This window comes from Fringilla coelebs (genome assembly GCF_963513975.1).
Source record: "Fringilla coelebs genome assembly, chromosome: 9".
In the NCBI taxonomy this organism is placed as follows: Eukaryota; Metazoa; Chordata; class Aves; order Passeriformes; family Fringillidae; genus Fringilla; species Fringilla coelebs.
In genome coordinates, this window is record NC_140067.1 from 30,293,954 (window position 1) to 30,318,886 (window position 24,933).

The 24,933-nt window shown below is 48.5% G+C and overlaps 1 protein-coding gene across 1 annotated transcript; it reads right to left on the reverse strand.

Moving 5' to 3' along the window:
* Positions 1-5,947: 5,947 nt before the first annotated feature.
* LOC311156968 (uncharacterized protein) lies at positions 5,948-9,805 on the reverse strand (the record flags this gene model as incomplete). The annotated part of the gene is made up of 3 exons (XM_084211312.1): positions 9,622-9,805; positions 7,524-7,554; positions 5,948-6,300 (listed from the first exon to the last, which is right to left on the reverse strand). Exons 1-3 carry the CDS (start codon positions 9,781-9,783, stop codon positions 5,948-5,950), a joined length of 546 nt encoding a protein of 181 aa, XP_084067438.1. The 5' UTR covers positions 9,784-9,805.
* Between the last annotated feature and the right edge of the window lie 15,128 nt (positions 9,806-24,933).

Consider the following 24,933-nt stretch of genomic DNA (forward strand, 5'->3'; position numbering starts at 1 on the left):
AGCAGACACCTTGATGAATTCTAGAGGGCTCTGGTACGAACAACTAAAAGTGGCTTGGCTGGAGCACACTGTGGTTTAAGCTGTCTAAATATGTTGTTACATCTCTGCCTTCTGTGCTGGTTTTGATGTGCTTTGAGGCACTTTCTGGATGAACTTTCAGATCATCCTTGAACAACCTCCATTGGCTCTGGAGAGTGCAAACTACCAAGGTGTGGGGGAGATAGGTGGCTGTGGCTTTTTGTTGAACAAAAAACTGCTGGTAATATTGTGGTTAGGTGTATTCAAGTATTTATTTGTTTAAAATAAATTTGTTTAAAAATCTGATTATTTCTTTTTTAGGTCTACATTTTGGCTAACTTCTAAAGAGACTGAAATGTCTCCTTCAATGGCCATTTGCATCTCTGATCCTGGGGAGGCTGTGCAGTGTAGTAAGCTTCTGAGAAAGCAGAAAAATCCCCTAGTCCTGTTGAAAAAACCCCCACAATGTTTTCCATGGTTGAAGGCACATGACCATCTATTTATACAGTCAATCTCATGATGTATTCATTTTCTCTGAAGTTATACTTCCCATAGATTTGAAAGCACTTTAAATTAAAATGCATAATGACATAAAGAAATACACCACTTTTCCACAACCCTGCACCTTAGTGAAAAGGCTTTCCAAGAGGCAAGTCTTAATTTCAAAATATTGAAAAAAGAGGGGGTTTCCTGTAAATTATTGATTTGACAGTTCTGCATAGAGATTTTCTTTCAGGGAGGCAGCGTTTCCATCCTGAGGTGTGTGGGTAACACATCTTTTAGACCTGCTGTGCATTCCCAGATGCCAGGGGTGAGGAAAGGAGGAACATTTAAACATTGAAAGAATCCAAACACTGGCATTTGCTTCATGCTGGCGTTGATTACTCCTAAAGAAGGACAAGCAATTAGTACTGGCACTCAATTGCTGCTCATCAGCCATTATCTGCCAGTGTCCATCTGGATTTTCCAGTGGTCATTGGCCATAATCTGCCAGTGTCCATCTGGATTTTCCAGTGATCATTGGCCATAATCTGCCAGTGTCCATCTGGATTTTCCAGTGGTCATTGGCCATAATCTGCCAGTGTCCATCTGGATTTTCCACTGGCCAGGCTGGAGAACGAGTATGAGTGGGGGATGTCTCTCTGTCCCCCAAACCTGCTGCTGCTCTGCAGTGCCCAGCTGTGGGGCTGCTTGTAGTGTGGCTCTCAGGTTGGAATCCCTGGGGCCAAATCAGCTGTGACTTCAGAGACCCCACTCCAGCCTGCAGCAGGAATTTGGTGCTGTGGGGCAACACTAATTTTTGAGACAGACAATGCAGCTGCTCCATGGAATGGATGTGCTGAAGTGTCTGGATTTCTTTTAAGGCCAGGACCAATCTCAAGCCTAGAGACCACATGCCAAAAGACCAGCAGCACCAGGCTGGACTGTTCAGAATGGACAGGGACAAGCAGGAACTCTCCATGTGTGCAGATTCCAATTTTGCAGCTCATGCTCTGGCACCTGATGCTGCCAGTGACAGAGAGGCTGTGGATGCTGCAGCATTCCCACATCTGCCCCTTTGCAGCCCTTCATCAATTTACCTTGGGAATATTTGTTCTAGCAGTGTGACCCATTTAGCACATTCTGCTGTCTCCTGCTGAAGTGACAGGTTTAACTTTTCCCTCCAGCCAGTACAGATTGTGCCACCTCTGGGTAAGGTGTGAACAAATCCCATTGTTAGCACTGTGCAATAAACCACTTCTATCTCGTGCTGGGAGAAGCCAGCCAGGCCTCACTGACACCACACTGGCACTGAAAGCTGGGGACAGACCTGAAAGCAGCTGGCACTGAGCCTCCAGGAGGGAGCTGGTGCTGCCTGAAATGGGACAGGGGTGTCCCAGCTGCCAGGGGGGCTGGAAGTGCCACAGAAACAACCTTGGCATCACCTGAGAGTGGAACAAGGGGCAGAGGCCAAACTGCCCTCTTGCCTCCTGCCACTTGCTCCAAAGAACAAGGGGAAGGCAGCAGCAGTGAGCACCAAATTCTTTGGTGGTGGCAGCCCTGCCAGGCTCTGCTGCCTCCCCACATGCTGAAGACATCCTAATCTGCAGCTCCCAGTCGGAGCAAAGTCACCATTTGATGTCCCTTTCAAATCCTGGTGGCGAGAAAATGGGACAAGGCACCTCAGTATCTCTCCAGAGAGTCTGCTTGGGACAGAGGACCCCAAAGGAAGCTTGGTGTCATATATTTATTATGCCCATAAAAGTGAATTTCTCAGGTTTTTTTGCCAGAGGGCTCATTTGATAAGAACCTGTTTATTCACTGGGGTGGTCAGATCTGTGTAACTTCACACACTGGGAAAAAGAATGAGCACTGCAGCAGCACTAATGCCATTTCTATCAGTTTGCACTGACCCTCACAGCCACAGGCTGTATTTGCTGTTTAAGAAGAGGTTTTTAATGTACTTTGCATGCTTTAGCATCATTAATGGCTTAATGAACAAGGCTAATAATGACTTTTGAGTTGGACAGAGCTTCATACAGATGTTTAGCATCCTCCATGGGACTGAAAAGATGATTTCCCTTTCCCTTGAGGCAAGCTGGGAAGAGGATGAGATGCACAGTGGCTGAAAGGAGCTGGAGATGGGTCCCTGGCTGTCCCCAGGAGAGCTCTGCAGCTGATGGAGCCCAGAACAGCAGGCTGATGCTGCTCCAGGGAGGCACAAAGGGAGGGGTTGCTGCCTTTTGGGAGGGAGAGGGAGAAAGAAAGAGGTGTGGGGGTCCAGCAGGAGAACAAATGCAGGAGACAGAGCCTGGGACTGGGTGGCTGGGGAGAGGAGCTCTGGTGGCTTTGGGTCCTGCTGGAAGAGCACTTGGATAAAGCTGCATGCTCTGCACCAAGGCAGCTTCTGGAGCAATTAACCATTGGCATCCTGGCACAGCTGGCCACGGGCTGTGGCCCTGACCCACCAGGTTGGTGGCCCTGACCCCCAGGTTGGTGGCCCATGTGAAATACAAAAATATGTTTCGTGTCTGGCACAGAAAAGAAATGTGTGTATTTGTGGTTGTGATATGTGTGGATACCAACCATGGGATGGCTGCAAATTCCAATAATAACTGAGGAAAGTAAAGCATGGAAGAAGGCCTCTGAACCTAGCCTGTGTTTGCAATTAACCTGGATTGATTTAGGAGCATTTGAATTACAGCATTCAGGATGTTGCTCTTTGCTTGTAGTCAGGCCTTAAAGAGTGCTGCAATGGTAACCTTTCTAGGTATAATTTTGGAATATTGATTGAATCCTTGAAACTATAGCTTTGGAATGTATAGAAAGGAAATATGCTTGTCTCACTCCTTAACAAAACTGAGAAAAACAGCTTGAGAAAGGAAGATGGACATCATCTCAAGGATTTACAACTCCACCAAGGGAAGCTGGACATCACTGTTGTGAGATTTACAGTCATTGTAATAACAAGGGGGACCCACATCTGGGGAGCTGGACTTCACCAGATGGGATTTGTCATTGTTCTTGAGGAAACTGGACCAACATCTCGGGGGCTGCCACCACCATCTGGGGATCCTCCTTTTTGGGATGCATCCTGAGAAAAACTAAATCACAACAGTGCATAGAATTGTGATGTAAACAAGTAGAAATAGAAACTGCTGAGAGAACTCATGAGTACCCCTAGAAATACCTGTAAGCCCAAATATGGGTGTGCAGTTGGAGGGAAAACTGCCTCCACTGTACCCAGCGCTGTTCTGCTCATACTTTACCATAATTAATTAATAAATTGATTGTTGCTTGAATATTGGCCTAGTCAAGCTTCTTATTTATAACACCCAGCAGCCATGGGCTGTGACCCAGACCCCCAGGTTGGTGGCCCAGACCCCCAGGTTGGTGGCCCAGCAGCCTGGACTGTCCTGTCCCTACCAGAGTCCTCCAAGGGGCTCTGTGAGCCCCGTCCCTGCAGAGCCTGGAGCTCCCTGGTGGGACTGTGGGCCCGGGGGTGCTCAGGGCTGTTCTCAGCCCAGGGAGGACTCAGCTCTCTCTGCCTACAAGCACAGGATGCTGCTTCCAGCTCTGCTGCCTGCGGGATCCTTTCCTCATGAAGTGAGAGAGGAGGAACTGGGCACAGCAAGGATTTTCCTCTCCTTAGGCTGAGCTGCTCATTGAGGTCTTGGAGACAGATGTTCAGGCCAGCTGTGGCAGGGTCTGGATTTTGCAGGTCTGATGTGCAGAACAAGAAGTTCTCCATCCCCAGCAGACCCCTCTGGGCTTGCTTTGCCTCAGAAGTGACTGGGGAGGGTGGGGGGTGCATGGGGCTCCCCTGTGTGCTGGGAGGACACCTGAGCTCTGCCCTGGGACTGTGCAGTGCAAACTGATCTCACTCTGTGCTGACACTCAGAGACAAGGAGGTCCTCTGGTGAAAGCAGATAAAGGGTAGAGAAATGTGTCAGTCAGTTATTTTTTCAGCCTCTACCAAAGAACTGAGATACACTTGCGGTTTTTAGGGATGTTTTTTATTTTTTTTTCTTTAAATTTTAAATTAAGGAATCAACAAAGCAATATAAGAACCAAAGTAAAATTTTAATTGGTAGTGAAACTGAACACAGGACTGCAGACACAGCTGCAAAAACTTGGCTTTACATTCTCTGAAGTTACAATACAATAGAATATAAAATTATAAGAGCAAATAGCACTCCTAACTGCCTCAGTCCACCCCAAGTAATCGTTTCTTTCCATCCAACTTCTCAGTTGCTTTGCTTTCCCATGACAATCCGTGCTGGTGGTACTAGTGGTGGGAGCAGTCACCCAGGAAGGTGCAGGAGGCAGGAAAGCAAGAGCCAGAAGAGCCCCTGGGAGAGCCTGCCAGGGCAAGGGAGAGGAGGAAGCAGTTTGGGAGGCAGCTGGGCTGTCCTGCAGCCACAGCCCCCACTCTCCTGAGAGCACTTGGCCTTTGCTGAGGTTCTGAGGTCTGCTGTGATCTGCAGGTGACCATTTGGGGAGGCCAGCAGAGAGAGCCTGCAGCGAGCAGGGGAGGGCTGCCCTGCTTTCCCTGCTGGCATTGCTTTGTGCTGGATGGCAGAGCCGTGCCTGGGGGAAGGGGGGATGCTCAGCCCTTCCCCATCCCACGGCAGGACCGTGTTCTATCCCGCCCTGCCCACTACACAGCGTCGGAAGAAAATTCTGGGAACAGCTCTCCAAGCCTCCATCCTCTTGTTCCCGCTCTGTGCTCACTCTCCTCTACCCTTAGCTCTCCTCCAGGGCCTCTGTGACACTCAGCAGCTCTGTGCAGCCCAGCCAGCAGTGATCCATCCCCCTGGCATCTGCCTGGGCTGCATCCCTGTGCTGGGCTGTCGGCACCGTGCCGTGGATTCGCGCCGCTCTGCTTCGCTGGGAACCTCCCTGTGCTCTGAGCTGCCCATGGAGATGGAGCTTCCCTGGTGTGCTTCCCTTGCTGGTGGCAAGGCCGTGGAGGGGGCTGAGAAGCTTTTCCTGTGCTGTTTCTGAGTAATTTTGTCCCTCTGCTGTGGACGTGTTGCTTCACTGGCAGGTTGCGCGGGAAGGAGATAAAATATCTTGTCTTTTTGTAGCACCTCTTGTTGGAAGGGACCCAGGGGACTGACCAAGGGACCCAGCTCTGAAATGCAGCCAGCTGCAGAGTGGAGCTCCTCCCCAGCTCAGAACAGGCTGAGTATAGGGACTTGTTTTTCCAGGATCCCACAAGGCATCGAGGGGGTTTCTTCCTCCATCTTTCGCTCATGCCTTGTGTCCATCAGCAGCCATCCATCACCACCAAAGTTTGCCGTTCACTGTCACTGCAGGACACGAGCTCACTCTGGCACATATTCCAGCAAGCTGAATTTCACCCACAGAGACATTCCAGATGCCTCATCCACGACCTAAGGTTTCCTGGAGGAGATAAGGGAGGAGCTGGCTCAGAGCAGTCCTGCTACATTTTAAACAGGCCCCAATAAGTCTGATTCTCTAGCAGGCTGTTGTCCACCTCGTCGTTTTTCGTACAGTACAGTTTGTCTCCCTTCTGCAGGAGAAAAGGCCTGGCAAAGCTGACTGTGCCATTCTGAGGCCCCTTAGCATTGCTGAGGCCATCTTTTTGGTTCCTGAAAAGCATCACTGTGAGAGGCTCTTTGAGGGGTTCCTTGCGGAAGAGCTGAGCGTAGATGAAGTATTTGCCGCTCTGCTGGATGATGAGGTACTGCCCTTGGTCCTGCACGATCCCCTTGCAGTGCCATAATTGCCAGTTCCAGATCAAAAGTGTTGGCTCTTGTGGAGAAGACTCTTTCACTGAGGAAAGCACAGGCAGAATGGTGTGGTGAGTAATTGTGTCAGAGTCATTCTGTCCCCTTGTTCTGTCCATGAGCATGTTTTATCACTGCTTCCCATTCCCTCACTCCCCACTCACTTCTTGACTTCCTAACAATTATTACTTACTCCTTATTCTACTTGCTGTTGTTATAATTATTACTGATGATTCTTTTTGTGTTTGGTGACTTCTAAGAAAGGGGTCTCAGTCTGCCAGGAGGGGCTGTGAAGGACATCTGTGGCCATGGGTGGCTTGGGGGTGCTCCCTCCAGGAAAGCACCCTGGAGATGGGAGATCTTAAACACTGAGGGCTGGGTCTGAGCTGGTCTCTAACAACAAAAAATTCCTAGGTGGAATTTCAGCTGGATCTGAGGATGATGAGGATGACAGTAATCTGTGGTTATAGCACTTCAGCTACTCTACAGGGCATTACTTCAGAGCTGCCCTGGGGTTGGCTTGGAGAGCTGGTGATTAACACCCAGGAGCTGTAAAAGTGATGAGCCTTGAGAGGCTCCCTGGAGCAGAGGCTGGGCAGAGTGAAAGGAATAAAGCAGGGATTTATTAAAGGAATAAAGCAGGGATTTATTAAAGGAATAAAGCAGGGATTTATTAAAGGCCTTCACAGGAGACACCTTGGGCAGTACCAGAGCCCAGCCATGGCTACACCCAAGATGGACCCTGGGTCATGAGTTTTCACACTTTTATAAGTTTTGGTCCATTTCCATCTTGGGGTTAATTGTCCAATTCCAGCTCCAGGTGATGCAGTCCCACCCTCCCAGTTTGCTCTCCTCAATTTCATGTTGTTTGCACTTTTTGGGCCTGAAGCTGCAGTGGTGCCCTTGGTTCTGGGGCTGGAAAAGGATTGTTCTGTGTGACTGAGCTGTGAGGAGAGCTTGCCAACACTTCATACGAAGTTCAGAGTCATAAACTAATGCAGTGCAGAATCTGGAAAGCACGAAAGCTCAAACTGAAGCCATCACTGTGGGTTTCACAGCCCATTTTCGGGGAGGTGCAGGTGACTCACACAGAGAGAGGCAGCTGCTGGCTGCCAGCCCTGGGTGCAGAGCTGGGCAGCTCCGTTTGTCACAGTGCCCTGGGGGCTCTGTCAGTGCTGACCCCTGTCCTCAAACAGCACCAGGCCTGTGACACAGCCACCTTGTGTCACAGCACAAGCCAGAAAGCAGGAATAGAATCTCCATACTTACAGGATCCATGTGCCCAGCATGACGCCGGTACCTGTGGAGGGAAGCAGGGCTTGGTCAGTGTTTTCTCCTGTGATTTTCCATTTATCAGTGAGCTCAGTAGAGGAGCATTGTCATTACAAGAGCACAAAAGTGTTCTCCTGGGAAGAAAAGTTAATTTTTCTGCCCACCATTACAAACACAAGCACCGTTTTGTTACGAAAAACCAGATGTTTTCCAACAACGTTTTGAAATGTTTAAAGTAGGTCGATTTTTTTTCATATCCATTTTGGTGGTATTTTCACAAAATTTGAAAAAAAAATAACCAAACAAGACGACTAATGAGCAGTGACCTACAGTAGACCTGGTGAAAGTCCTGCATTCCTCTTGGGTGACAGGATTTCATTCCATGCCTGGACCCAGCTCTTGCGGATGCTCACAAGCGATGGCTCTGTGGACAAGGACTTGACTTAAAGCCAGTGCATAAACGTGGGAAGCTGCACACTGTTGTGCTAATTCACCCTCATTAAACCAATTAATTCCTTCTGGGCAGAGTGTGGAATGACTCAGGCAAATAAAACCATCACTACCACACCAGGCAGGCAGAGCAGGCAGGACAGCTGCTGTCTTTGAAGCCTTTTTCCCTGTAAGTGCTGCAGATGCTCAGCTCAGGGTGACAGGCTTTCTGATGCAGCAATCAGTTCTGCAGCGCCTTTCCAGCCCAGGCTGCCTCCATGGGTGGGAAACTGTCCATGGCAAGAGATTTCAGTCTGTCCCCATGACTCACAGCTTGGGCTTTGCTCGTGGAGCTCCTGCTCTTCCTGCACAGCAGCTCCGCTCTCCCTCTGGCAGAAGAGCAGATTTGGGATCAGCTCACAGGCACAGGGCCCTGCTTCTGCCTCACACCTCTCACATCTTAGTGAATGCAAGCTCAGAAATGCCTGAATTTGCTCTTGGAGCACAACCTCATTCCTTCCTTAGGAAGTAGCTGTCCTGAGTGCTGGGGAGGCTGTCGGCTGCCTTGCAGGGAAAGGCTTCCACTGCCCTGTCCTGCTTTCCCCAGAACCCAACAGTTCACTTACTAAGGTCCCTCACTTTCAAGTACTAAAGAAACTTTCTGTTTACTAACAGAAAGTTAGCAAACAGAAGAACTTTCCTGAATAAAAGAAGGGAAGGAGTGGAATGTGTGTGACCATCTATGTGCTCGTTTGCCATCGGGGGGATTCAGTTGTGACTGCAGCTCCCAGAGCTGGTGTTTCGCAGCTCCCAAATGGGTGATGGAAGCTGTGGGTTTTGGGCTGAAAGTGGATTAAAATCAAATAATTTATTTTGGGTTTTTTGCATTTTCCTGCTGTAAGGTGCAGAGAACGTTTCTCTCTTATGGGAGTTTATTTTTTTAAATTCTGTGCCTTGTAGGACCAGTCCTCAGAGGGGTGCCTGGCATCATTGTGCCCTGAGCAGCTCCCATGAGCACCAACTACCCTTCCTCTTAACAAAAGAAGACTTTTTCCTTGTGTCTTCCCCTGAAGAGGTGGAACTGGAAGGAGATACATTACAGCGGGACGAACCCGGCATCCCAAATTATTTCTTGGCTCCTCCAGGACACAGATTCACAGTTTGGAAAGCAGAAAATAAGAAGCCGACTTCCAGTCTGTGAGTCACTTGGCCCACCCAGTATTTCTGTTCAGTGCTGCGTGTGCAGTTAGAAAAAAACTCGTTGGGATCAGCTCCTGAAGCACAGAACTTGGTTCGATAACTGGTTCTTGTGCTAGATTGTGAAAACCAAGTGTGGAAAGGCTTCGTGCCTGGGGAATCACCACGGCTTCTCTGCTCCCCGCGGAGCATCACCACTCCATATCTCATCGGAACAGTGCACATCATTGGTGCAGGAGAAGAGAAATAAAACCTGACTTTTGTTTTTTAAGCTTAAGGAAATGAGAGGAAAACACTGAAGACATTGAGGAATTGGTGAGACAATAAGGGATTGGCGAAAACATTATCAGCTGAAATCTTGGAAACCTAAAGCATTAGCACTCTGGGTTGGAGTTAGCTGATAGCATCAACACAGCACTGTTAATGATTAGGAATGAACACTCAGTTAAGAGTTTTGCTTTGCCCTTACCTGCTGATGACGGAGCAGACAGAAGGCGATGGGAACCAGGGCTGAGATAATAACCAACACAAAAAGGAGGGCACGAAGAGCCACCCGCAGACGCGTGGATCTCCTCTTCTCTGGAGCACTCCCGTCCTCCAGCGTGGCTGGTGGCCCCACGATGCCCGACATTGGTACAGCTGGAGGGGAGGATGAGGATGCAAAGAGCACCAGGGCTGAGGAAGGCACTGCCGGGTTTCCCGAGGTCCGTGTTGCCACGGCGGGACATGGACAGGATTTTATACTGGTGATTTCCCCATGCTAATAAGGCCAAGAGGAGGAGCCACGGGGTTTCATCATCACCCAGGCTCCAAGGCCGTGAGTTTGCACTTCCTCACGAAACTGAGGCAGGGAGCTTTCAGCTGGCTCCTGGCCCAGGAGGCCTGAAATGAAACCGGCAGCGGGCTCCAAAAACCACCTCGGAACAGCAGCGAGGGGTCAGGGTTGCAAACCCTGCAGGGAGCACAGAGCTCACGGGATGAGGGATGGAGGGATGAGGCGCCGAGCACGGGAACCTCACCCTACCTGCTGCTGTCTCTGCAGCTGCCAGAGCTTGCTCCAGGGACAGCAGGTGGGATCTGGCTCTCATTCTGAGGCAGATGACAGCAGGGCACTTTTCCAGCTCCCTGGGGACATGATTCATGCTGCAGTAAAAGTGAAACCACGCTCGCTCCAAACCGTGACGCCACAACCGTCTCGGCAGCAAACGGGAAGAGCAGATGGGATCCAAGTGCCAGCCCCAGCTTCCCCCTGATGCCACTCAAGGACAAGGAAGAGTAGGAATAGGGTTGGGGGTTTGGAGATGGCTTTCAGCTTGCAGTTTGAAATGAGCTGGGTTTCAAGGTCTTCCTGAAATAAATTTTAGCTTTTCCTGTTCTGTATTTTTTTCTTACCTGCTTTATTCAAGCACTTCCTGAAATAAATTTTAGCTTTTCCTGTTCGGTATTTTTTTCTTACCTGCTTTTTGAGTTCCGTATTGTGGGCACCAAACTGTGATTAAAGCATTGTGTGGAGAAGGCAAAAAAAAGTTAAAAAAAACCAAATAGCCTTGAGAAGTAAAAAACAAATGTAAACAAAATAAAAAAACACAACTAAAAGAAATATTTTAAGAGTCAACCTTGAAAGTAGTTTCTATTTTTACATTCTGCACATTCTTAAATAGGAAGAAGTGCTCTTCGTTGGTGTTTATTTAGAAAAGAAATTCTGATGTCTCAAAGATGTCACTGAGAGATCTCTGCAAGCTCTTCTGCAGTCCCTTTCTGGGGATGGAATGCATAAAAAATGAGCTATATAAACTTTACTCTTGGTTCTTCTCTGCCTCTTCCTGACCTGTAGGTGAAACCTCAGCCCTTCTGGCTGCCTAAAGCCAGAATTAAATATCTGTGTGGAGCTGCCTGCTCGGGGCTGGCCCCTGGCAGGGCTGCCTGGCCTTCAGGGCCCCCTCTGGGGGCAGCTTTAGGGCAATCAGTGGGAAGGGGGAGCCTCGGGGTGACTTTCCTGTGTCACCCCCGCAGCCTGAGGAGGTTTCCTGCCTGACTTGGTGGTGATTTCACACAAGGACACAAGGTACTTTCCACAAACTCCTTCCAAAGGAAATCATTTAAGGACTTGGCCTGTGTGGGGAGAACTTCTGGTCAAACACAGAGCTATTATTGCTACCACCAACAGAGCTCAGGGCAAAAAATGTCAGTCCTGGGATGCAGAATTTGGCAGTTACTTCAATGAATGCAGGGTTTAAATGGGAATGATCACACAAGGGCAGGGTCATACAGGACCAGAAAGGGTCTGGAGCTGAATGCTTCTGAATATTGAACAGGCTGGACTCTACCCTGAGTCCAGCTAGTATTACATTTATTTTATATCCATGATGTCATGTTACATTTAGCATGGATCCAGCTGCCTATGTGACCCACTGTTAAGGGGCAGCACTGGAGGGCAGTGGCCAGGGACTATAAATCTGCCTTTCAGTGGTGTTATTTATAAACACACTGCCAGTGCTGTAAATCTGCCTTTCAGTGGTGTTATTTGTGAACACACTGCCAGTGCTGTAAATCTGCCTTTTAATGGGGTTATTTGTAAACACATTGCCAGTGCTGTAAATCTGCCTTTTAATGGTGTTATTTGTAAACACATTGCCAGTGCTGTAAATCTGCCTTTCCATGGTGTTATTTGTGAACACATTGCCAGTGCTGTAAATCTGCCTTTTAATGGGGTTATTTGTAAATACCCTGCCAGTGCTGTAAATCTGCCTTTTAATGGGGTTATTTGTAAACACACTGCCAGTGCTGTAAATCTGCCTTTTAATGGGGTTATTTGTAAACACACTGCCAGTGCTGTAAATCTGCCTTTTAATGGGGTTATTTGTAAATACCCTGCCAGTGCTGTAAATCTGCCTTTCAGTGGTGTTATTTGTGAACACACTGCCAGTGCTGTAAATCTGCCTTTCCATGGTGTTATTTGTGAACACACTGCCAGGGAGAGATCCCTGGCACTGCAGCCCTGTGCCAGCATGCCAGTGGTGCCACAAGCCCTGTGCAGGGCTGGAGGAGCCCTGGCAGGAGGCAGCAAGCAGCATTTCATTCTGCAGCCTCTCCAGCCTCAGCCAGGCTTGGGAGCAGTGAAATCACTTTTTAAATTGAAATCACTGTTTAAATTGAAATCACTGTTTAAATTAAGGCGCTCTCTCTCTCTCTACTTGCAAGAATATTTATGGCTGCATCTCAACTGTATTTCGCCTACAGACCCCAGCAGATTTTGTTCAGCCAGTGTTTAGCCTTGTTGCTGTCAGTTAAAAAAAAAAAAAGGACCCAAGCAGAGCAGAACATTTAATCACAACCAGATTTGGGCTCATTCTCTTCCTAATTTCTCACTCTTCTCCAAAGCAGCCTCAGCTCTCGGAATGGGATTTTGCAACCAGTGTGTAAATTGACAGGATGCCCACTGTATGTTGTTGTCATCCTTCCTTTTCTTTTTTTTTTTCCTCCCTCCTCACAGTCTGTTAGGGAGGTATGGAAACAAATTTAGTGTAGAAGCAGTTGTGCTCTGCGTGGAGGGACACAGGGACGGTTTAGTGGTGGACCTGGCAGTGTTGGATTCCTGGCTGCACTCCAGGGTGTTAGAGCTCTTTTCCAACCTACATGGTTCTGAGGAACAGGGTGTGACTCTTACCTGCCTTTTTGCCCTCACTTCCCTTCTCTGGTATCTTTAGAACATGAGTGTTTGGCAGGCTTCACACTGGCAATGCCGCAGCCCAAAATACACAAAGTTAATTTCTGCCTTTGAATTTCCATTGTGTCGGGGTGAGGAGGTGCAGGTGTTTGACTCCCTGACAGTTTCTTATTCCAAAATATCTGTTCAAATGATTACAGGGACTATCATGTGCTTCACTGGGGACCACACTTCCTCTGCCTAAGCCCAGCCCTGGGGACTTGTGGTGATGTCTGAGGCACAGACTGGAAGCAGCACATTCACCACAGGCGTTTTCAGGCAGGAACTTTCCATGACTGCGTGGCACTGTGACAAACCCTCCTTTGTCCCAGCCCCTCTGGCTCAGATGCCACCCCTCTGGGCTTTGCAGCCTGTCCTCTGGGCAGCTGCTCTCCAAAGCCTCATACATATCTGCATTTTTCATCACCAAATAAGGCACCACTGGTATGATATGAAGTTTGCTTTAACCCTGAAGTAGGTTTCCCAAGTCCTGACCAGCTTGTTTTCTGCCAAAACAAAGATTGCCCTGTCTTTACTTGTGGTGCAGCCTGCATTTCTGTGTTTTTGTGGGAAGGCTGGCATGTTTCCAGCTGCCACAGCTTTCCAGGAATATGAGGGAGGCTTAAGAAGTATAGAAAAGCCCTAGAGGAGTTTCAGCACCAGCCCACAGGGGCAGAGAAAGAGAAAGATTGATTAATTTGAGTTTCAGCTCTCTCTGTTGCACCCTGTTTCTGGGTACTCCTGCTGCCCTTGTTCCTCCCAAACTGAGCAGTTTGGGGTCACGACAATGTCAATGGGCAAAAATGGGAAAAAAATTGGGGCTCCATGGGGGAAAAGCCAGCAGGAAGCCAGGGCAGGATCCCCTTGGGGCAGCCCCCGGGCTCTCTGAGTCCCCATCTCAGGGCCACAGGCTGTGCAGCTGGCACAGTGCCAGAGGGGGTGTCAGTGTCACGGTGTGATGCCATAGTTTGTCTCAGGTATCCCAGTCCTTTCCCAGGTGCCAATCACCTCTCCTTCCCCCCACCCTGACCCCTGCTGAGTGCTGTCTGTCAATCCTGGCATTCCAGAAGGGTGTTGAGTGATTGGCAGAGTTCAAAAGATGCTCTTCATCCCTGGGGGCCATTGGCCCATCCAGGTGTCCCTTTTCACCTGAGACCTGCCCACCCTGCCCCTGGTTGGTGGGATCCCTACCCCTTCCCTCTCCCTAGGGTTAAAAAAGCCAGCAACCACACGGTTTGGGAGGTTCTGTTAGAGCTGCTACGGGATTCAGAGGCATGTGGGCCAGAATAAAGCTCTGGATTGGAACCCTCTAGCAGACCCTGACTCCTTTTCCTTCACCTCGCCTTAAAACTTCTCTCACAGAGGCAAACCGGAGCTCCGGCATGTCTCTAGTGCCCAGCTGCAGCATCCAGCATAGCCAGAGGTGTCTCTGAGGTGAAAACACCTCAGTTGCCGCCTTTTGGTCAAGCAGCAGAGGGCTTGTGTCAAGCCCAGACGAGCCCCATCTGGATATATTGGTAATTATTCCAATATGTTAGCATTCAGGGACACAGAATCACAGAATGAGTACATGCAGATGCTTTAATTGAAGAGCTCTGGGTGTCAGGGGTACACACCCACATCTGACTCCAATATGGTTTTGAGCTGAACGTGTTTTATATTCTATCATTATGTAACTTGCATATTAATTATTAAACTTACATTGTTCTGTTGTAGACATTGATTTCATCCAAGCATGGGTTTCTCGTGATCCCCCTCAAACTCCTAGCATAGTTTCTCATGATTCTTTAAACAATAATTATATCTAATCACATCTAACATTTATATCATTTATCATATACTGACTACACAAATCCAGGACCTAGCAAATACAAGGCCTATTTTCCCAGGGCCTGCTAAGCCTTTTTCTAACTCCCCAAATTTTCTATGATTTTAAAATCTTTTACTATCAGGGGGACCACAGTGGTGAGTGCCCCAGTGGGAATCCTTGGGTTAAGATGGAAGGAAGGGATTGGAGCTCTCTGGCACCCTGTCCTGGCTGGTCTCTCATGCATTGCCTGCCCTTGTTTTCCATCTGTATGTCACTGCCATATTTTCTGGAAAAATCCCTTTGCCATGATTTCTTCTCCTGGGAAGCTGAGAAGCCTCAGATAAAAATGAAAACAATAATTATCTGATTTGCTTCTCCTGTGTTTTGCTGCTTTGGGATGTGGTTGGAGATTGTTTATCTAACAGGTGAATTGTTTTTACCTAATGACCAATCATGGTCAGGCTGTGTCAGGACTCTAGAGAGTCACAGGTTTTTAATTAGTATCTTGTTAAGCCTTCTGTCTGTATCCTTTCTTTCTTCTTTAGTATAGTTTTAGTATAGTGTTCTTTAATATAATATAGTCATATAAAATAATAAATTAGCCTTCTAAGAACATGGGATTCATCATTTCCTTCCTGCCACGGGGGACCCCAAAAATACCACATTTGTATTCCACTCAGCCCCTGGCTGCTAGGGTGGTGAGGGCTGTGATCTGAACAGTCACTGAAATGAGGGGTGGGTCTGTGTTAAATGGGATCCTGGAAGTCTGCCACCCGGGGATAGCCACAAGGGCTGAGTGCCTTCATCAGCCTAATGAAGAAGAGTGAACCCAGAGAAATTGGGGAGCAATATTTTCAGTATTGCTGGGGTCAGTGACAGGGGAGGGCTGCCCTTTGGGCCAGTGGAGGGAGGCCAGGCTCTTGGCAGTGAAGGATGTCAGGGCCATCTAAGCTGTCAGAACTGCAGGGACAACACTTTGGGTCTCCTGTTGCAAGTGCAGATTTGTCAAAATTCAGATTGAGACTCTCATTCCAGTTGGCCAAGTCCTGCATTCAAACCAAAACAGGAGCAGAGGACTTCAGAGAGGGAAGGAGCTCTGTCTGGCACCTTGGAGGAAAACAGTGATTTACCTAGTTCAGAACTCTCAAAAGTATTTCCTGATGCCTCAGCCCTTGTCCCTGGGGCTGGAGGAAGCAGTGCATCCTCTTCTCTGCTGCCTCTTGCTGCGGGAGTGGGGGAGTTGTGTGAGTGGAAACTGTGTGAATGGGGCAGGATGCAGAAGTGCTAATTATGGTCTTCCAAAGACACCAAGTAGGGAAGTGGTTGTTCACATATTTGACACTCTCCTCACCCAGAGTGGTCATGGCTAATCTGGAAAATCACAGTGGTTCTGCACCACTCTCAGAAAATCCATTTGGTATTTGCAGATAGAGGGGTGAGTTCATTTCCCAGCTCTGTTGCAGAAACCCGATGCTTGCTCTCCCCTTCAGCAGCAAGCACCATGAGCCCAGGGAGGTCCTCTGCCCCCTCACCCCAGCCTATCCCATGGCAGGAGCACCAGCTTGCTTCTGGCATGGTACCTGAAAGGAATTTGTCCACCTAAAGACCCCAAAGAGGCCCTCTGTTCCAGGTCTTCATTCTCCTAACAACGGGGGGCTTGTCCTCAGCCTCCCTTGGGCTTCCAGGCTGAGCCTTGGCCCCTTTGCAGGGTGCTCAGGCTAATCCTTTCTCTGTGCATCAGTCATTGATGGACAAATCTTTCCAGAGGACGACAGCACTCTTGGGAGGTGTTTCCCACATCTCCAAATATCCCAGTTTTCCTTTTTGGTTACGTGTGACTGCTTCATGCCCTTTCAGGAAGGGGGATGCTTAGCTCTAGACTCAGCCCTCCCATGTTCAGAGTGATTCCTGCCTTTTCCAGCCAGTGTCACCTTCAGCCTGGTCCCAGGACTCTGCAGCCCCCAGGTGCTTTTCTCACAAACTATTCCCTCCTTATTGCATTTCTACTGCAGCTCATTCCTGCCTGTGCAGAGGAGGAACTTGCACCTTCTCCTTCCTCACTTGTGTCTCATTTTTTCAGGCACTCTCTCCAGACCATTTGAGTTTCACCCTGCCCTCCTTTGACACTCTTGCTCAGGTTTGAGACATTTGTACTTCTGTACCCAGCCCTGCACACTGCACATTCATCCAAAGGGATTGTAGGAAAATGAGGGCTGCAGGGAAGGAGATGTGACCAACAGCTCAGGGAGGGGGTTCTGCCCCTTCACCCTGCTGGGGTGAGAGCCCATCTGGAGTCTGCATCCAGCTCCAGGCCCCTCAGCTCAGGGAAGACGTGGATTTGTTGAAGTGAGTCCAGAAAAGTGATCAGGAGGATGGAGCACCTCTCCAGTGGAGAAAGATGAGAGAGTTGGGGTTGTTCAGCCTGAAGAACAGAGGGGTCCAGGGAGAGCTCACTGAACCCCCTCAATACTTATTGGGGGCTTATCAGAAAGGTGAGGACTGACATTTCAGACAGACAGGACAAGGGCTAAGGGGTTTAAAACATTGCTTCAAGTGGCTCAGATGAGATAGATGGAAGAATTTTTTTACCATGCGGGTGGTGATGCTCTGGCACGGAACAAGTGCGTAGCAATGTCTTTTCCAGTGTGGGAGGTTGTGTACAGAAGGATGGGGCTCGGTTTTTGTGTGACATTTCTGAGCTCTCGGGGATGCTGTGGAGTGCAGGGGTGCCTGGCATACCCAGGGCATGTTGTGGCAAGGAGCCCAGAGGGAGGAGTGGAGGAAAAGGGCAGTTGTTGCCTCATTTGGCTCTTTCACTTGCCTTACAAATTACTTTAGGAAAGTGAAACACTGTTTGTTTATTCGCCCATCCTGCTCCTCCTCTGGCAGAGATCCCAGATTGCTGAGATGGGAAAGAAGGAATCCTTCTGAAAGCTGTGAAGCCTTGGCATGGTCATTTCCCAGCCCGACGCCGACATTTTTCTTCTTCTAATCCGTCAGAGACTCAGAGCTCAGAATGTCACATTGCATCAGCATCTGGCAGCCTGCCTCTCCCTGCTTCTGCCCCCTGGCAAAATGACACTGCCCTGCTCTTGCTGTCACTCTGCTCTGAGCTGTGTCCGTTCTGGGCCAGCCTGCCAAAAAACCCAGCTCTGAAAATGTTGGCTGAAATCCTGGGTCGCTTTTAGCTCAGCAAGGTCAGGGTGCTGTGCAGTGTGAGCCAGGCACCTCCTGCCTCCCCCAGTGCCCCCAAGGGGCACAGCCCAGCTGTGGGGTGAGCCCCAGTGACCCTGAGCTGTCCCTGCTCCCCACAGCATTGCTCCAGGGTGGCTGTGCTCATTAAACCCTCCTCTCCTCGTCGTGGATGTCTCTGTAGTTCCCCCCTCCTGACTTTCTTCCCATTGCATCATCAGATGCTGCTTTTATTTCCTCCATGCATGTGAAGAACCCCTGCCTTACGATGGAGCTGGGGCTGTGTCATCAGCACCTCCAGGGCTGCCTTGCACAACTCCCTGCCCTCAGTCACATGAGCTCTGCAAGAGGGGATTTTTGCCCTGGCAGGGCAGCAGATGACGAGCGCTGCCACAGGGACACCCAGCCCTGGCACGTGGCTGTGGGAAAGACATTTCTGTGCTGCTCTGGTGAGCCAGATAAGGCTTCTTGAAGATAAGGAAAGCCTGTATCTCTCTCCAGGAATTTACCAAAGCTATCAGCATGACAGCTGGAGGGATGAGAGAGAAAAGTGCAAGCAAGAAGGTCTGGACTTTGGCTGGCTCACAGGCGGCGTGGCTCCTTTCACCTACCAAAAGTTTTGTTTCTCCTTTATGACCAATGCATGTGTTTGTTAAATCAAAAACGTGTAAAACTATAAAAGCAACATGTTGCTTCAATAAAGAAGCTTCTGGCTGGTGCTTTGTGCCCTGTGGGGCTCAACAGGGACACATGGTGTGGAGCTGCCCACGCTGGGCACAGCCAGCCTGGCCTGCCACTGCTGTGGTTTGGCTCCTCAGCTCTGGGAGCCCATTTTTTGGGGTACTGCCCTTTCCATTCAGCCTTGTTTAATAGTGGTTGAGCTGAGTGGGCTCAAAGGCCCATCCAGAGTGGTATCCTGTAAGAGCCTGAATGAGGGGTGCTGGACTCCAGGCAGCTCTCCAAAATGCAGTTTGTTCCATCCAAGACCTTACAGCAGCCCAGGGTGGTGGGTGACAGAGCTGTGCCCACAGCTGTCAGCTCCAGCTGCAGGCAGGCCTGCAGACCCTTTGGTTTGGTTACAATGCATTATAGACTTTTCTTTGCTGAGCATCTTCATACAGTAGAACCAATCTATGCCTTGACTATTGTCTATAGCCCATCATAGCTGCTCTCATTACCATATTCATGTCACTGCTCTCCAATCACTAACAGTCAGTACATCACAGTTTAAACCAGAAGTTGTTTTTCAGTTTCTTGCAGTGGAAATTTCTGAGACCTTTTTCTACTTGCCACGTTTGCTGACTTGTTTGCCTGTGCCATCTTCCTGCTTGGTAAAAACATCTTCTTGTTTGGGGTGGGTTTATCCTTTGCTCTAAGCCATAAAAACCCCTTCTAACTCACACACCCTTTGCCTCCTTGGTTATCCAGTAAGACTGGCTCAGCAATTCTTTTCTTCTATATCAAAACTTGCTTCCATCTCTATTCCTTCTTCATATTTTACATTCAAAAATCTTTCTGCTAAGCACACATATCTGTGAGACTTTCTTGTCAAACTTTCATCCTTCCCAACAGTATCCTGCCTTAGACACCAGGTCTGATGTGCATTCTGTTTCTTTCCTTTCAGCAGTTTCTGAGGAATTCCTTGTGTGTGAACTGGCTGCTTTCTGAGCCTGCCCAACCTTTCAGTTTCCTCTTACAGCAATGACTTCAGCAGGCTATTTTATATGGCCTATTGCATGAAAAGACTTCTGGAAATCCTGGTTTTCCATTTGCTATCTGTTCATTTAATGAGATGTTCCCTTCTGTGTGGGCTCACTTTGTAAGGAGCAGCCAGCACAGATCCTGTGCCACCCTCCTGATGCTGCTGAGTCCAAGGGTCCTTGCAGGGTCCTGCAGCTGCAGGGTCCTCTCTGGTCCTCCCAGAGTGAGGCAGCTCAGGGTGCTCCTTTTTCCTCTGACCATCATGATCCTGAGAGAGGCAGGGATCTACTGGAGAAAAATCTCAGGGATGAGAAGTTAGGATAACCCCAGTGCAGGGTTTTTTGGAATCCGTGGCATTGCGCCATCCAGAAGGCCAAAAAGCGCCTCCTGTGCAGTTTGTGGTGAGCAAACCATGTCATAAATTCAGCAGCCATGCTGTGCTGGGGCCCACAGCCTCCCAGGCGTGCTCCAAAAGCACCACAGGCTCCAGCAGCACGTGTCAGTGGCCTGTCCCTATCCTGCCTCTGCTCCCTGGGGACAGCAGCACGGCTCCTGTGATGCTGTGAGCAGCCCCTGGCTGCTGGCCGGGCACCCTGGGCAGCTCCTCCTGCTCTGAGCTGCTCTGGCTGGGCAGCTGTGACCCTGCTGGGCTGTCAGACACCCCGTGCCTCTGTCAGAGCTCCTCTGCAGGAGACTCCTTCCCGTGCTGGCTTGGCAGAGCACGGCCAGCAGAGTGCAGATGCCATGGGCAAAGCAGGCTGGGGATCCCCCTCAACCACCCCAGGCAGCCCCCTCTGCCCTGCTGCTTGCCTAGAAGATGGGGAAGAGACATCCAGCCACGGAGCTCAGTGATTTTCCTCCCTGAGCTGAGTGTTTTTCCTCCCTGAGCTCTGCCAGCTCTGCCCCCCAAGCCCAAGCCTCTCCCCAAGCTGGGTTGCTGCCCACCCTCTCTGCACTTTTGTCTTCCCAGAGCTCAGCTCCTGTTAGTGCAGTCTCCAGCAAGGCTTAGAAAGACAGGAGTCATCCTCAGCCCAGACCAGAAGCAAGGAATAAAAAAAACCCCATCCCTGCAGACACCTTTGTGCATGATCACTGGCAGATTTGTGTTTCCTTGCACAGACTTCCCAACATCTGGGAGTTGTCCTGGACAGATTCTGTGGCTTGTATGAAAAGCCTCTCTGGGAGTGTGTGGCTGGTTTATGAGCTGAAAATTTGTAAAGATCAAGAAGGAAAAGCATCTGCTCTTCCTTGCGGACAAAACTGTTACAAGTTCAGACGTAAAACGTTTTGTTTTGCTCTTAAGGCTTTTATTTGTTTGTCTTTTCAAAAAACCACTGTTATTTTTGAAATGAATTTCCTTTTCCAACATGAAACATGGAAACAATCTTGAAAGGAATCAAGAGAAAATTACTGCCTGTGGGAATGTGTCTTTGTTTGTACCAAAATTAGGTTAACAGGATTCAGTCCAACCCTGATTTTATCCAACTACTGCATTGCATTCCTTGGAGGATTTGGCAGAAATTAAGGGATTTTCACCCAAATCAAGTCTATTTCCTCTGATTAAGGACAGTCACCAACCTTATCCTTAAATCTAACCTTTCAAAGGCAGGATGCTGGAAAGATTGTGTCAAGAGCTGCCACTTGAGCGCTTGGTGTACTCCAGCCCCAACTCGCTGACCTCCTCTCACCACTGGGATCATCTCTTTATTTGAGAGGCTTCACACCAGCCCTGCCTTCTGCCCTTCCCAGGATGCAGGCAGCAGTTCAGGAGTTTGTTTTAGTAGGCAATCCCCCAGCAGAGCTCAGGGTGGTGGAGCAGAGCCAGGCAGCTGAGAGCAGTGGTTTACCTGATGCTGCCTGGAGGGTGGAAAGTGAAAGCCAACCCTCTCTGTTCATCATTCAGGTGCCTCCTCTATTTACTGTCAGAACAGAAAAGATGATTGAGACTCGGTGTGAAAGACGCCAGTCACTTGTTGTTAAAATCTTTAAAAGTTTAATAGTAATAAAATGGTTATAAAAATAGTAATATGATAAGAGTAATAAAAAATTGGGCAATTTGGATTAGGACAATGTGAGACAATAAAAACAAAGAGTTACAGACAGTCTAGGTACCTCATTCTGGGAAAAATAAGCCCAAAAAAGGACCCATGTGAACAGAGGATTAACCCTTAAAAGCAACAGCCTGTTGCATATTCATACACCTCATCCATGATGCATCAATTCCATTCACACACAGGATTCTGTCTGGGCAGTGTCAGCTTCTTCCTCTGAATCCTGACAGCATCTCAGGGCTGAGCGAGGTGGGAAGAAGTTCATTTCTGATAATGGAGCAATAAATTCTCTTTCTCTGGAAGATTGAGGTGTCCTGTGGCTGCTATCTTAGTGAGAGTCCTCTCTTTAAAAAAAGTATTTTACATAGCATAGTTTCTATTTTAAGATTTTGTTATAACCTAAAACTATATTTAAGACACTACTTAACAAAATTAATACAGCCTCACTTTCTAACATAACATAACACATATAATATTCATTTCAATATTTGCGAAAAAGCCAATCATAAAATACACATTTTTAACACTCAGGCAGAAGAAAAATTAAGATTTCAGTCAGTTTTGCAGCCACAGTGAGGTTTTCTGCCCAGCCCAGAAACTGATGAGCTGGCACTACCAGCTGGGAGCTGTTGCCTTCATTTAATTCTCAACCTCCTCTGGAAGCCCTTCCCAAGAGTGTCCCCAGGCAAAAGAACTGAAACTTTTTCCCTGCCTCTTCTGGTGAAGAGAGATGTCATTGATGGGCTCACCAAGGGGAGAGGCTGCTGACAGATCCCACTGCCCACACAGCACCTGGCAGGGTGATGATCTCATGTGCTGCAGGGAGCTGCCCCTCTCCTGGGGTGAGGCCACCAGAGGAGGAGCAGGCGGGGAAGGTGCGGCCAGAAAGGAGGGGTAATTTTGTCTTTGCAGGAATTCTGACCTCAGGGCATCCCAGGGAATTGCTTCAAAAAAGTCTTGTGGTGGCAGGGCTGTGGCATTCCCTCTGTCCTGGTGTGCAGCAATTCCTTGGGAGCTCCCACCTCTGCATCCACACAGTGCTGGTTTTGTTTGCAAAGATCCAGATTGTGAAAAAAAGGGTATTTTATGATTGGCTTTTTGCAAGTATTAAAATGAATATATGTGTCATGTTAGAAAGTGATGCTGTATTAATTCTCTTAAGTAGTGTGTTAAATACAGTTTTAGGTTATAACATAATGTTAAAATAGAAACTATGCTATGTAAAATACTTTTTTAAAAGAGAGGACTCACAGTGAGATAGCAGCCACAGGACACCTCAATCTTCCAGAGAAAGAGAATTTATTGCTCCATTATCAGGAGAAATGAACTTCCCACCTTGCTCAGCCATAGAGATGCCATCAGGATTCAGAGGAAGAAGCTGACACTGCCCAGACAGAATCCTGTGTGTGAATGGAATTGATGCACCATGTATGAGGTGTATGAATATGCAACAGGCTGTTGTTTTTAAGGGTTAATCCTCTGTTCACATGGGTCCTTTTTTAGGCTTGTTTTGCCCAGAGAGGTACCCAGACTGTCTGTAACTCTTTGTTTCTACTGTCTCATATTGTCCTAATCCAAATTGCCCAAATTTTTATTACTCTAATTATATTACTATTTTATAGCCATTTTATTACTATTAAACTTTTAAAAATTTTAAAAACAAGTGACTGGCTTTTTTCACATGCTACAAGAACGATCTTGTGGTGGCAGGGCTGTGACATTCCCTCTGTCTCCTGCTGTGCAGCAATTCCTTGGGAGCTCCCACCTCCACATCCACACAGTGCTGGTTTTGTTTCCAGATGTTTCCAGAGATCCAGATGTTCCCCCATGCATCCCAGCTCCCACTTCCCATGTGTGCCCCTCCTGCCAGCACATCAGGAGACATCCAGACCTCAGAAACTGAGGGATATCCCTGGCATCTTTTCTCCCCAAGGCTGTCCAGGCCCACTGCCATGCCCTGTAGTTAGGAGTCTGTGTGTTGAGCCCAGAGCTCCCTGCTGTGAGAAATGGTCACTCACTTTTCATAGTTTAGGAAGGTTTATTAGACTTACCAAAAATACAACAGGAGACTGAATGGAGAAAAATGATAGGGCGGCAGAAGCAAAGGATTTTCCCACCATGTGCTCGCCCATACAATGGAGATTTTGCCTTTTAACCCTTTTAACCCTTCAGCCCCTCCCAAATTCTGTCCATTGACCCCTTCTTTGCTGTCCAGTGTGGAGACCTCTCCCTCAAATCCTGACTGGAGGTCAGGTGCTGCCACAGTGACAAGCTGACCCTCCCAAATGTCCCAACCCCAGCTGTCCCTTGATTATCATGCAAGGGGGTAAAACAGAACTATAAATCTATAAAACTTTTCTTGACCTATAGACATGATATTTGTCTGTTAATTGTGAGAGTCAATCACCACATTACTCATCTGTCACAGTGGGCAGCTAATTTTGCCACCCTGACACGACTCACTGTGCCTGCTCTCAGCAGTGCTGGGTTCTTCTCACCCTGCTCCAGCTCTGTGGCAGCGTGGGTGGAGATGGAAGATAACCCAAACCTTCATTCCCAGGGAAACTTGAAAAATCAGGCAAAGACTGAATTCTGCCAGTGACATTGCCCTGCTTTTGCATGGAGAAAAAAAATCCCAGGTGAAAAGCCAAGCAAGAAGCATCGTTCAGCCCCACGATGGGGCTTCTCTCCCTGATCCAGGGCAGCCACCTCCACCCTCCTGCTGAGCTTGTGTCACCCTGCAAAGGGCTGGGGCAGCCAGAACGAGCCAGAGGCACCCCAGCTCCAGCTGCAAGGCTGTGATGGCTTGTGGAGAGATGGAATGTAAGAAAATAGTGTAGAAGGTAATCTTATCCCCCAAGGAGTTGCAGCTGAACCAGTTACTAAAGATTAGAAACAGGCCCAGATCTTAACAAGCCATACCTTGTCGTGGTGAGGGAAGCTCTCCATCCACCCTCTGAAGTCTGTCAGAGATTCCTGCACCCCCATGGGGGCCAGTCTGGTATTTCCAGCTGTGGGAAGCCACCACACCTCATTCAGGACCATTTCAAACAAAACAGAGTCTGGACCTGAGGTTCATTTCCCCACCACATCGCTGAATTCATGCCCTGCTGTTTGCTGAAGTTGGTCTCACAGGAGCTGGGAAGAAAACGTGGCACACCTGGAATATCTGCACCTGTGTGAAGGGTGTTTGTGAAAAATGCCAATCGCTTGTTTTTGAAATCTTTAAAGTTTAATAGTAATAAAGGGGTTATAAAAATAGTAATATAATTAGAGTAGTAATAATTTGGGCAATTTGAATTAGGACAATATGAGACAGTA